At 35.1% G+C, this 12826-nt stretch overlaps 1 protein-coding gene across 1 annotated transcript in view; it reads left to right on the top strand.

The window, feature by feature from the left end:
* BRWD1 (bromodomain and WD repeat domain containing 1) overlaps positions 1-12826 on the top strand; it is a 129143-nt gene that overhangs the window by 39107 nt on the left and 77210 nt on the right. The window contains exons 10-17 of the mRNA XM_044751005.2: positions 447-517; positions 2105-2205; positions 3003-3043; positions 3866-3964; positions 6432-6582; positions 6836-6970; positions 11332-11460; positions 11643-11868. Coding sequence (XP_044606940.2) covers positions 447-517; positions 2105-2205; positions 3003-3043; positions 3866-3964; positions 6432-6582; positions 6836-6970; positions 11332-11460; positions 11643-11868 — 953 coding nt within the window. The remainder of the gene's footprint in view (positions 1-446; positions 518-2104; positions 2206-3002; positions 3044-3865; positions 3965-6431; positions 6583-6835; positions 6971-11331; positions 11461-11642; positions 11869-12826) is intronic.

Raw genomic sequence — 12826 nt, 5'->3', positions numbered from 1 at the left:
TGATGTGACCTTTTTGATAAATTGGATTAAATGAAATAAAACTAATTTTATTTCTTTTTATTTTTAATGTGGCTACTAAAAAGTTTAAAGGTATACATGTGGCTTGCATTCTATTTCTGTGGGCTGGTGGTATAGCCTGGTGGTTTTAGAGCCTGCTCTGTAGCCTTGATGATGGGTTCACTTAACACTCTCTGAGCTTTAGTCCCCTCAGTTACAGAACACGGGTTGGTAGGCCTGCTCCTTCTATGTAGTAGGATCGGTATGAAGGTGGGGTTTGAACAGTCTTCTAAAATCTATCCAGCTATAATAGCATATGTAGAAATATTTGGTGTACTATGATGTACTATAGAAATGATTATAATATTTAAATATACTAGATTAAAACCAATAATTTAAATTGTGTTAATGTGTTAAACTAATGTATTTTAAAACATCTTCTTTTGAAGCCCGCGTCCCCTGAAGTTCACTGAAAAGCCTAGACCAGGTGTTCAAATGCTTTGTTCTTCTTTTAGTGTTGGTAAGATAACTTTAGTAATTTTTTTTCTTAGTTTCAATTTAGCATTTTATTGAGTGGCCACATTATTGCTACGAACTTTTATCAGATACATGGTAAATGACTTATGTTCATTTCATTAGGTTTAATCTATGATCTTCATTTAATTAGCCTTTTTCTTCTTTCACTCCCCCATTCTGCCTTTCTCTGATTTCCAATGGTAATTAGAATCAGTGATGTGAGAGACAGATAGAAGAGAAGAGGAGGCTTAAGGTGTGTCCACATGAGTAGTGTGCCAGGTGCCCAAACTGTGATTTTCTTTTAATAGGCTAACCTGTATATTTTTGATAGTTTAAATTTGTTTTCCACACATCTTGGTGAAATTATTTCCCATTTTCTTTTCTTACACAGTGAACTTATGTGGTAACCTTTCTTTTTAAAGGTCAAAGATTTTTTCCCCCGTAAAAGTCTGAAAACTTCAGCAAGTGAACTTTATATTCCTTAGCTAAGTTCCGGTATGTAAACTTGTTTAGAAAGCAGAGTCCGTTTTGTGAAGCATTTTTAGAGCAGTGGCACTTGAAGTCATTGCCACAAGTAATAAAGCAGAGGGAGAGAGTAAATATTTCCAGATTGAATTAACTATTTTTCTTATTATTAATGCCTCATCCAATGTGTGTTCTTTTTTTTTTTCTTTTTAACACTGTCAAACAATTTTCTGACACGATCTGAGTTTCCTACAGTTCAAATCAGTTCCGACACTATGTATCTAGAGAGTAGGGTGAGATATCACAGGTTAAGGGCTCAGTCTTACGAGAGTCCCCTCCTCCTGCAAACTTCAGACTAGGTTGTCACCTGTGCTGACCAACCGGCTACAGATTGGAGGTTACCACAACCCCCTCTTTGGGGTCAATTAATTGGCTAGAACACCTCACAGAACTCAGACATTTTACTTACTAGATTTCCAGTTAATTATAAAAGGATGTAATTTGGGAACAGCTGAATAAAAGATATGCATAGGATAAAGTATGTAGGAGGGGACACTCTGTGGGCATGCCACTGTCCCCTAATCTCCACTTGTTCACCAACCAGGAAGCTCTCCGAATCCCATCCTTTTGGGTTTATATGAAGGCTTTGTTACATAGGCATGATTGATTTCATTATGATCCAACTCTCTCCTCCTTCCTGTCACCCCAGGTTGGACTGAAAGTTCCAAACCTCTAATCACATGATTGGTTCCCCTGGCAATCAGTACCCCCATATTTAGGTGCCTTTCGAAAGGTACCTTGTTTGTGTAAACTCTGGTGTGGTTGAAATGGCTTTAAGAATATCAAGATTCCTTTATTGCTCTTACCACTTAAGAAATTCCAAAGGTTTTTAGGAGCTCTGTGCTAGAAATGAGGATGAAGACCAAATATATATTTCTTAGTATAAATCACATCATACTGCATTTTATTAATTTTAAAATGGTTTTTATGTAGTGAGTTAGAAGATGGATCTGTTGAGATAAACTTAGTTTTGGAATAAGAAATCTTGCTTAATTTAATATAGAAATTTGGTTTGTTCAAATATTTGTTATAAACTGATTTTTAAACCTTAACATTTTTATTTCAGGTGGTATGTTTTTAGCCACAGGTAGTACTGATCATGTAATCAGAATGTATTTTTTGGGTTTTGAAGCACCTGAAAAAATAGCAGAACTTGAGAGCCACACTGTAAGTATTCATGTTTTAAAATTCTGTAGATGAATTGTTAATAATATTCCTGTTGGTACATTGTTAAATATTGCTAATGGAAATTTTTATTGACTCTAATTTTTACATAAAGTAGGAGGAATTGCCCTTAAAGGTGAAGGACATTGACAACTCACCGTGTTGACAGTGCTTACTAACACTTTGCAGTGGTTGTTTCAGCTTTATATCTAAAATCTGGATTATGACTGTTGATGTGCATGGGTTAGGTTCAAGTGGGCCTATTAATCTTAACCACACTCATGGAATGAGAATGCTATTAATGTGTAATATAGATAACACAGTATTCTGGACTGCTGGTCAATGGTCAGGTCATATTTTCTTCTATAGGAAGTTCTGTGAGGTTATTTCATTAACACAGTTTAAAATCACTTTTAAAGAAAAAAAAATTTTTGCACTTAATCATCAGAGTGAATATACCTTGTTTTTAGCTGCTTAAACCTTTATTTTGATCACTTTCCACATGTATAAGTTTTTATACAGATATAATTGTAAATTCAGCTTTAATTTTAGAAGCAAGTCTTTTTTTACTGCATATGTCTTTGAGACAAGAGCTATATCTTAGTAGTCTTGTTAGATTCATAGATTCTTTGCACTTAAACATACAATACAGGTTCAAATGACAGAGCTAAGCAGCACAAGTACAGATCTCTTGCTTTAAACCAAATGTGCTTCTAGCTCTAAAACTGAGTGCTTTTTTGTTTGTTTACAAACTATGTAGATGATCACTTTTGTGTTTGTTTTTTCCCCCACTCGTTTAGGATAAAGTTGATAGTATTCAGTTTTGTAACAATGGTGATCGGTGAGTAAGTGTATGTTTGTATTTGTGTGTGTTTCCAGGCGAATATACTGTGGTTCATATTAGTGTAGCTAATATATCACTTGGTGTATTGCAGACACTTATTAGTAAATATACTAATTGAATGAAAAGTGTTTGTGGTGGGGGCAACATAGTAAGTTTTTAGAATTGTAGTTGCTGTTGGTTCCTATGACCAAAAGTAGTTCTCCTTTATCTCACCATTGGCTAAATGTTTCATTTACAGAAAAATTAGGTATGAGGATAACAAAATTCCTTATGTTTGAGTAGTTAAAAAAAATCTTTTTAAATTCACCACTGTGATGTATCCTCCAATGAAATTATCACCTAAAATATATCCTTCTTTGTGGTCCCCAGTGTCTTTCAGATGCCTTTCCTAAACTGCAGTTTTTAACCCTTTACCTTGTTAAGAGATTGCTTTTCACATAATGGGCAGCATGAATTAATTTGAGTTTAGAGTTAAGATGCTTATAATGGAGCTTTAGCTCTTACTAGTTTTCCCATGTCTTTAATTCTTCCTGTTTTTTTCCCTCTCCAGGTACTACTTGTACATTGTCTTCTCAAAACTCAATCTATTTGACAAGCTAGTCATTGAGTTTGAAATGTCCATTACTTCATAGAGCCAGGCAGATCGTAGTAAACCAGAGTTTTTCCGTTCAGATATGCCCTAAATCCCTATCTTTTGAGTTCATACATAAAGATTTACCTGCAGTGAAGATAGCTACATTAAAAATTTTTGTGCTTGTGATTTTAACTGTAGCCCTTGGCATGTATGTGAGTATAAGATCTTTCTCTGAATATTTTAAGGTTCTTAAGTGGTAGCAGAGATGGAACAGCACGTATCTGGCGATTTGAGCAGTTAGAATGGAGAAGCATTTTATTGGATATGGCTACCAGAATCTCAGGGTGAGTTGAGATGGAGTGAGCTAAGTAGGGACGTCGTAAGTACTTGATCTCTCTTTGCCTGCTTGGTTGATTGCTTTGTTCAGGGGGGATTGGAGCCACCTCCTGTTAAAAAGAGCAGTGATCTGAGTGAATGGTTACCTCCGACATATCTGATAAATTGGAACTTAAGTCGATATCCAGAGGAATTTATCCTTACATTTATGTAGGAAAGAACAACATATTTATTCTATTGTTGCCCAAAGCTTTGACTTCCTCTTAGGTGTTGCATTTAAAACCACCTATACTTTAAAACAATTATAAAAATAATTCTTGTATGTCAAGTGTGGAAATTTGACTTGGCTGTAGTGACCTTTTTTGCATGTTAAAATTTTGGCGTGTAAAATTTCTTTGAAGGCAGGGTTGTCCAACTTGCCCCCCTCCCCCAGCGCTCCAAAGTTTCAGACGTTTTTTTGAGCCTTTCTGAGGTAAGTGTAGTACTTCCCAAGTAAATGTTACACATTTGAAATACGCTGCTGTTTTTGGTTTAGTCTGCATCGGGAGGCAGTACGGGTGGTGGGAGGAATACGCATTTTGGAATCAGACCTTTGCTCAAGTATCACTCTCACAGTAGTCCTCCCTTATCTGTGGCGGATACGTTCCACGACCCCCAGTGGATGCCTGAAACTGTGGATAGTACTGAGCCTGATATATACTATATTTTTCCCCATACATACATACCTATGATAAAGTTTAATTTATACGTTAGACAGAATAAGAGATTAGCAACAACAATAATAAAATAGAGCAGTTAAAACAATATACTGTAATAAAAGTTAAGTGAATGTGGTCTCTCTCAAAATGTCTTATTGTACTGTGTTTTTGGACTGCAGGTAACTGAAACTGGAAAGCAAAACTGTAGATAAGGAGAGGACTACTGTACTGTTTATAGCTATATAATTTTGAGAATATTATTTAATATTAATGTGTTTTATCATTTGGAAAATAAGACTACTTTAAGTATTACTGGGAATTTTAAATGTCTGGCTCATTTTCAGTAATTGTAGGAGAAATTAATTCATATTCTCTGCTGTGGCTCAAACAATTGTATTGGGTTTCAAAATAAATTTTATCTTAATATTTTTGTGGAATGATTTGTGGTAGAGAATGGAAAAGAATATACACTGGAAATCTGGTAATCCTTGTTCACAAACTAAATCTTTACCATTATTTAAAAATGTTACATCTGATATTCAAAACCATCTTAATGTGAAAGTGAATCTTCTCAGTCTTTGATTATTTGAAATAATAAAGGAGAATGGGAGTGAAGATAATTTGAATCACATTCACCTGTGCACAGTTTTTAGTAGGCAAAATAGGAGCATTAGTCTAAGAACTTGAATAAAAAAATTTTTAGTGAGCCTGAAAACTGCTTAGGTTTCTTGCTACCATACTCTCTTCATGGAGAAAATTTTTCCTCTAATTCCCTTCGTGATAGAAATGTTCTTTTCTCATTTAAAGTTTTACCTCTTGCAAATCTTGAAAAACAGAATTTTCTGTTTGTAAAATTGGTGGGTATATTTGTTTTAGTGTTCTAATCTTGGCTGATCAACTTGATGGAATTCAACATGGTTATTAATAAATTCAAAGTTCTTAACAGGGAATGCATTTTGGGTTAAAGTGCAGTGTGGAGTCTTAGCCTTTATTCCATTTCACCTCTTAGGTTACACTTTCCGCTAACCAGTCTAGTTAGAATTATTTTCTCATGTGTGTTCCCTTATGCTTACATAGACAGCTGTTATATATGCTTAGTCCATATTCTTATAGCTGTTTTCTTTAAAGTGTATATTTAGTTTATTATACGTTTATAGTTTCTTTGAATGTGTTCTGTGATTTCAGAAGCAGCTAGGCCTTTCTCCACTGTTTACTACTGACTGCTATATTTTACAGAGAAACTTGGCATATCACTTTTGTAAAGGCTGCAAAACATTGCAGACATGTGCATCCAAGACCATTTTTTGCCAAGGGACCCATAGAAACGGTCTATAGGGAAGTATAAAGAGATGACGACAGTCTCATTTACAGTTCAACAAATTGAGTGTCGGTGTGTCAGGCACTTTTGTAGACATTGGGGATATGAAAGTGAATTACCTTCTTTTTGTCTTCCTAAAATTTTTTATCTTCTGGGGATGAAAAGGAGAGAAACTGAAAAGAGAGAAAAAGCTTTGCTTTCATGAGCAGCAGTGGTGTCCTAAAATCTTCCTTTTATTCGGTCTCTGAACTGCTTTAAATCAACTCCAACTCCTCTGGGTTTTGCCCCATCTGTTTATAGATAATCTATTATGGGTCAGATATGTGGAACCCTCTATAGAGTAGATAACATATGCACATGAACTGGATTACTGTAGTTGTTTTTGTATTGATGAGGGATTGTATACATTGTATAGCCTAGCATCTAAATGAATTTACACCTTGTGTATTTTTTACTTAGGGACTTATCTTCCGAAGAGGAAAGGTTTATGAAACCCAAAGTAACAATGATAGCTTGGAATCAGAATGATAGTATTGTTGTCACAGCTGTGAATGATCATGTCCTCAAAGTGTGGAATTCTTATACCGGACAGCTGCTTCATAACTTACTGGTAGGTCATGTTTGTACAGTATAACAAATCAAGATTTTTTTTAACTATAATTTTATTTTTAAAGCTATAAAATTAATACATTAAATATGTTTCTTTTATATTATCAAGTGAACAGAAATTTATATATATACTAATGTATAAATTACTGTCAATGCATTTTTAAAAGCCCTTATACATTATGACAATATGGGTTTTTAATTTTAAATTTCTAACTTGCAAGCTCTCCTTAACTATATGACTTTATTGAATAAAGGGACATGCTGATGAAGTATTTGTTTTGGAGACACATCCCTTTGATTCCAGAATTATGTTATCTGCAGGACACGATGGCAGCATATTTATATGGGATATTACAAAAGGCACCAAGATGAAACATTATTTTAATATGGTAAGTGAAGTGAGATGTATCTTCATGCATGCTTGCATTTGTTTCCAGTATTTGGATTATGAAGTTAGCGGGAAACTGATCTGTATGTTTTGGCAGTTTATATTTCTAGAAATCAGGGAACTTAAAGCCTAATAAATACCTGACAGATACACATACGTGAACTTCTCTGTGTAACTGATTCATATGAGGGAAAGATTTTGAAAGTTATCTACATAGCTTTGTGTATATGTGTGAATGTGTTCCTGTGTCTGTTTAAATTGGCAAAATTATGGAAATTTTATACAACTTTTTGAATATTTAAATTTATTAAAATATTTGATAAAAATGTAAGTAATACTCAAAGTCATCTAGGGAATCAGATGTCACTGGGCTTTTCTAGCCTTTTTTCTTTTTGCACGTGTGTATTCTAAAGTCAAATTAGGATCCATGGCATATTTTTTTATTTTTTATTTTTTTCCTTTTTCTCCCCAAAGCCCCCCGGTACATAGTTGTATATTCTTTGTTGTGGGTCCTTCTAGTTGTGGCATGTGGGACACCACCCCAGAGTGGTCCAATGAGCAGTGCCATGTCCGTGCCCAGGACCCAAACCAACGAAACTGGTCTGCCTGTGGTGGAGTGCGTGAACCCAGCCACTTGGCCATGGGGCCAGCCCCCCCATTGCATATTTTTGAAATTTCTGGGGCCGGCCTGGTGGCGCAGCAGTGAAGTTCGCACGTTCTGCTTGGATGGCCCAGGGTTCGCTGGTTTGGATCCCAGGTGCGGACCTATGCACCGTTTGTTAAGCCATGCTGTGGCAGGCGTCCCACGTATAAAGTAGAGGAAGATGGGCACGGATGTTAACTCAGGGCCAGTCTTCCTCGGGAAAAGGAGGAGGATTGGCAGCAGATGTTAGCTCAGGGCTAATCTTCCTCAAATAAAAAGAAAGACAAAAATTTCTTATACCTAACTACAATATAGTTAACAAAATCAGCAAATTTAACATTGATAAAATAGCATTATCTAATCTAGGTTTATATTCAAATTTTGTCAGTTGTCATAATAATGCCTTTGTAGTTGCATTTTAGCCCCTTGGACCAGAATCTAATTCAGGCTGATACAATGTGTTAAGTGGTTATATGTCTCTAGTTTTCTTTAGTCTTCAACACTCTTTCCATCTTTTTTTCTATTTCTTGCCCTTTGACTTTTTGATGAGTACAGGCAAGTAATATTATAGAGGATCTCTGTTGTGTCTGATGTTTCCTCATGAGTCGATTCTTTTATACGTTTTCTTTTTGATGGAATAAAACATAAATGATAATGTTCCCTCCATATATTAGGAGACACATGATATTTATTTGTCCTGCTGTTGGTGATAATTTCACTTTGGTTAAGGTAGCATCTGCCAGGTTTCCTCACTATAAAATAGTTGTTTTTCCTCTTTGTAATTGTTAAACTAATTTTTTCAGGAGCTGTTTTCAGACTGTGTAAATATCTTGTTCCTCATATTCACTTATAAGTACTAACATCCATTGAAGAGTTTCTAATGATATTATTCTTTCCATATTTATTAGTTGGCATTCTTGCAAGTTTTGTAATCTTTCTTCATTTTGTGTAAAGGATGTTTTTCACAGCCTTAAATATTTTTTTAAGAATTTCCAAATATATTTTTATTTTTTATTTTTTGGGGAAGTGGGAGGAAGATGGGCCCTGAGCTAACATCTGTACCAGTCTTCGTCTATTTTGTATGTGGGATGCCGCCACAGCATACCTTGATGAGTGGTGTGTAGGTCCGTGCTCGGGATCTGAACCCTTGAACCCTGGGCCACCGAAGCAGAGCATGCAAACCTAACCACCATGCCCTTGGGCCAGCCCCTGCAAATGTATTTTTGACTGTGAATTCAACCTTTCTCAGAAGAATCTTACTTATATAGTTAATTTGTTGAGTATTTAAGTCGTTTCTAAAGTATGCACAGCAGTAACACTTTGAATATTCTTGTATGTGGCTGTTTATGTAGAACCCTGATTATTTCCTTGGAATAAACTGTCAGTTAATTATTATGTAAAAGAGTTTGAATGTTATTAAGGCTTTTGATTGACATTTGTGATACATTTTGTATAATTACTCTGCAGTTTATACTAAGTTCGAATTTAAAGTGTAATTAATTTTAGAGGCAGTGTAGTAGCAGCCTGTAGATGAGTGGTTCTTGGACCTTTGATTGAAGGCAGTCTTAGTGCTTGTGTTCAGTTTGTTTTTTTTTAGTTTAAAATTTCTATTTCAATGTGCTTATTCTGGACAATTTCTTAACAAACAGTTTATATTGCAGTATTTTATTTATTAACATTAAATGCACTAAGGCAACTGAAATAGTATGACCGAATTGCAGATATTAAGCATCTCTGAAAGTTGTATATCTGTGTGGTCAAATTATTGGAGAAAGAATCAAGCCTTCTTCAACAACTTTTCTGTAGTCATAAAATTCATACATCCATCTTCTTAATTATCCATTAAAGCACAGTAAGAACATTAAATCCTGAAATTTAACTTATCAGAACAAATCAACATTCAGGCTTTATGTAGACTATAGGTAAGGTTTTGAATGAAGATTAATGCAACCACGAATGGGAGGGATTCCACTAACGTGTAGAATAAGAAGTAGAGACTGTTGAGTGGAGATAAGATGATTATTGATTAGTCGGTTGGATGAGGGGAATATGATACTTGGAAATATGATGATTAAAATAACAATGGGTAGACCAGTTATTGTTGGGGAAGCGAGAGAGGCGAATAGGTTGTCGTTCATTTTGATTCTCAAGGAGCTAAACAACCTCTAAGCCAAAGAATAATCTGAGAATAGTCTCAAGTGGGCAACGATGATCTTATTTTCCGTCAGACACCAGAAATTGTCCTCGTATACGGAGCTCTTCACTGCTCAGCTGAGAGGCTCCTGATTCTCTTAAGGCTAGACAGATTACATAGGGGCTGTGAATTACTAACAGAACAATATTTCATCAAATACACAATAAACTTTATTGTGACACTGAATTGTTCTCCAGGCACAGTTGCAGGTTGCATTTTGTCAGGAATCATTGTGTAGGACTCTTCAGACTACAGGTAAAAACCAAGTCTGGCTTGCTCTGCTTAGATCAGTTTGACCACTTGGGAAAATTTCCTTCTCAGCAAGTCCCCTTAGCTAAGCCCTTGGTGCAGTTAGGTCCACGTGTATGACAGGACGGTAGCTGCTCCCATCTTCACCTTGGGATCTGAGGGCTCTTTCTCCTCCCTCCTTGTTCACGTCTGCTTTACTTAGACTGGAGGTCCAAGGGCAGGAATGTGAAGGGCGAAGGTGTAGGTCAGGCTGTGGTGGGGGTGGCTCCTCCAAGGACAGTGTTTTATGTGTTCTGTGTTTTAACAAAGAATTGGAGGAAATATATTTATACATTCTTTTAAATGTTGTGAGAGAATACAAATTTGTATACATATTATTCAGCAGTGCCCAAATATCCCAGTAACTTAATTTTTATCCAAGTTTGTTAATTGGCACCCATTCATGTGCAATATGGCAGTATTGAAGTGTCACTTTTCAAGCAGGTATTTAGGCATGTGTGTGAGTTTGTTTTGGCAATTAGAGGGTGGATTATTTTTCTAACACTGATCAGACTTGTCGTAAAGTTTAGTTACTGGAAAGTTAGAGGCTCAGACAACAAATACGCATAGCTCAACGTTGAGTTAATCAAAACTCATTTAACTATAAATTGCTACTAAACTAATATAATTTACAGCTAAAAAGCAAGAATAAAACAGTTTAATCTCATTAAGACAGTGTTCACTGTGCACTTAGGGCATCCTTCCTGAAATTCGTGGCAGGTTGAAATAAGGTAGTTGCAGGTGCAGGCATTTACATATGCACCCTTGATACTTTGAAGTTTTACAGATTTTGCATGGTGGTCTGTTGTGTTAGAAAGGTTAAACTACAGAAAAGTATTGATTTTAGTTCATGAATATCAAACTTTGTTAATCTTTAATCATTTACCTTGTAGGTTATTAGTCAATAGCCTTTTGTTATATGTTAAAACAAAAGTTTATGAAATTGCTTGTCACTCACTTGTCAGAAGAAAGCCTTTACTTTGGATGGTTTGTGATCCTTCCTTTGGTCCTTTTGAGAACTAATTCTTAGAAGATGTCTCAAGATTTTTTTCTAGGCTAGTGATATCTAAAATGAATTTTATTTTCTGAAAATATCAATTGACATGCTTAATGCAAAATTTGCTTTTAAGTATTTTTTTTAGAAGTGATATATTGTAGCAGGCTGTCGACATGAAAACAGGTTATATAGCAAAAGCACTTGTGTAGAATTAGTCATAACTTTCTCCGTGTTTCCTAGATTGAAGGACAAGGACATGGAGCTGTATTTGACTGTAAGTTTTCACAAGATGGACAGCATTTTGCCTGCACAGATTCTCATGGGCATCTTTTGATATTTGGTTTTGGATGCAGCAAGCCATATGAAAAGGTCATTTTTAATACTTTTATATAGCATGTAAAATAAGTAGTTAGGGGGGATGTTTTAAAAATAGGTTAGATGTATTAATTTGATATCCTTATTTTTTCTAATTATAAAGTTGCTGTTTAATATTTGTTTTCTTTAACATATATAAATGTCAAAATATCAATCTGTAAACTTTCCTTTTCTAGATTCCTGATCAGATGTTCTTCCATACTGACTATCGACCACTGATTAGAGATTCTAATAATTATGTGTTAGATGAACAAACTCAGCAGGCTCCTCATCTTATGCCTCCACCATTCTTGGTAGATGTAGATGGAAATCCTCATCCAACTAAGTATCAGAGATTAGTGCCAGGCCGAGAGAATTCCGCAGATGAACATTTGGTTCCACAGCTAGGCTATGTGGCAACAAGTAAGAGCAAAGTCTTTTTCTTTTAACTTTTTATTTGAAAAATGTAAAGAATAATACAAAGAACTATACTTTCAGATTCATCAGTGTTGATATTTTCCAGTATTTAATTTATCATTCTGTCACTAGCTATATATTATTGTTTCGAACCATTTGAGACTTAAGTTCTGGACCTCATGTCCGTTCACCCCTAAATACTTCAATATGTATTTCTAAGAACAAAGATATTTTCTTACATAATCATAAACAGTTATTAAAATTAGGACATGTAATACTTATATAGTACTGTTATCTAGTCTATAGTCTGTAATCAAATTTTGTTTAATAATGCATGTTACAGGTTTTGTTCTCTCGATGTAGATTTCAATTTGGGACTGCACATTTGATTTAGTTGTCATTGATTAAGTTCTGGTTATGCATTTTTGACAGAATACAACATAAATGATGTTGTAGCCTTCCTTCATATCAGGATGCTGATGATTCTGTTTTGTCCAATTAGTGGTAGTGTTGTCTTGGAACACTTGATTAAGGCAGTGTCTGCCAAGTTGCTCTACTATAAAGTTACTTTTCTCTTTGTAATTAGTAAGTGATTTGTGGTGAGAGATGATATAAATAACCTGTTCCTTACCAAACCTTACCCATGAGTTTTAGGATCCATTTATATGATTTTTGCCTGAATCAGTTGTTACTATGAAGGTTGCAAAATGGTTCTTTTCTAACTCGGTCATCATTGAATCTGCATTTTGGTAGTTGGCCATCTACTACTATTCTTTTTATTTACATAGTTCATTAAGTTTTAGTATGGACTTAGAGTTGCTATATAGTGGGTTATAATCCATTGCCGTCTTTATTTTGTTATGATATCCTTATATTTGAGTATGAGAGACTCTTCAAGTTGAGTTTTGTGTCCTTTCCCCAAGTCCCCATCATTCCTCGAACAGTTTCTTACTTGCTGGCACAG

The sequence above is a fragment of the Equus asinus genome, chromosome 18 (assembly GCF_041296235.1).
Source record: "Equus asinus isolate D_3611 breed Donkey chromosome 18, EquAss-T2T_v2, whole genome shotgun sequence".
NCBI classification, from domain to species: domain Eukaryota; kingdom Metazoa; phylum Chordata; class Mammalia; order Perissodactyla; family Equidae; genus Equus; species Equus asinus.
Note: the sequence above shows the minus strand (reverse complement) of the source record. Positions and strands in the feature narration are given on the sequence as shown.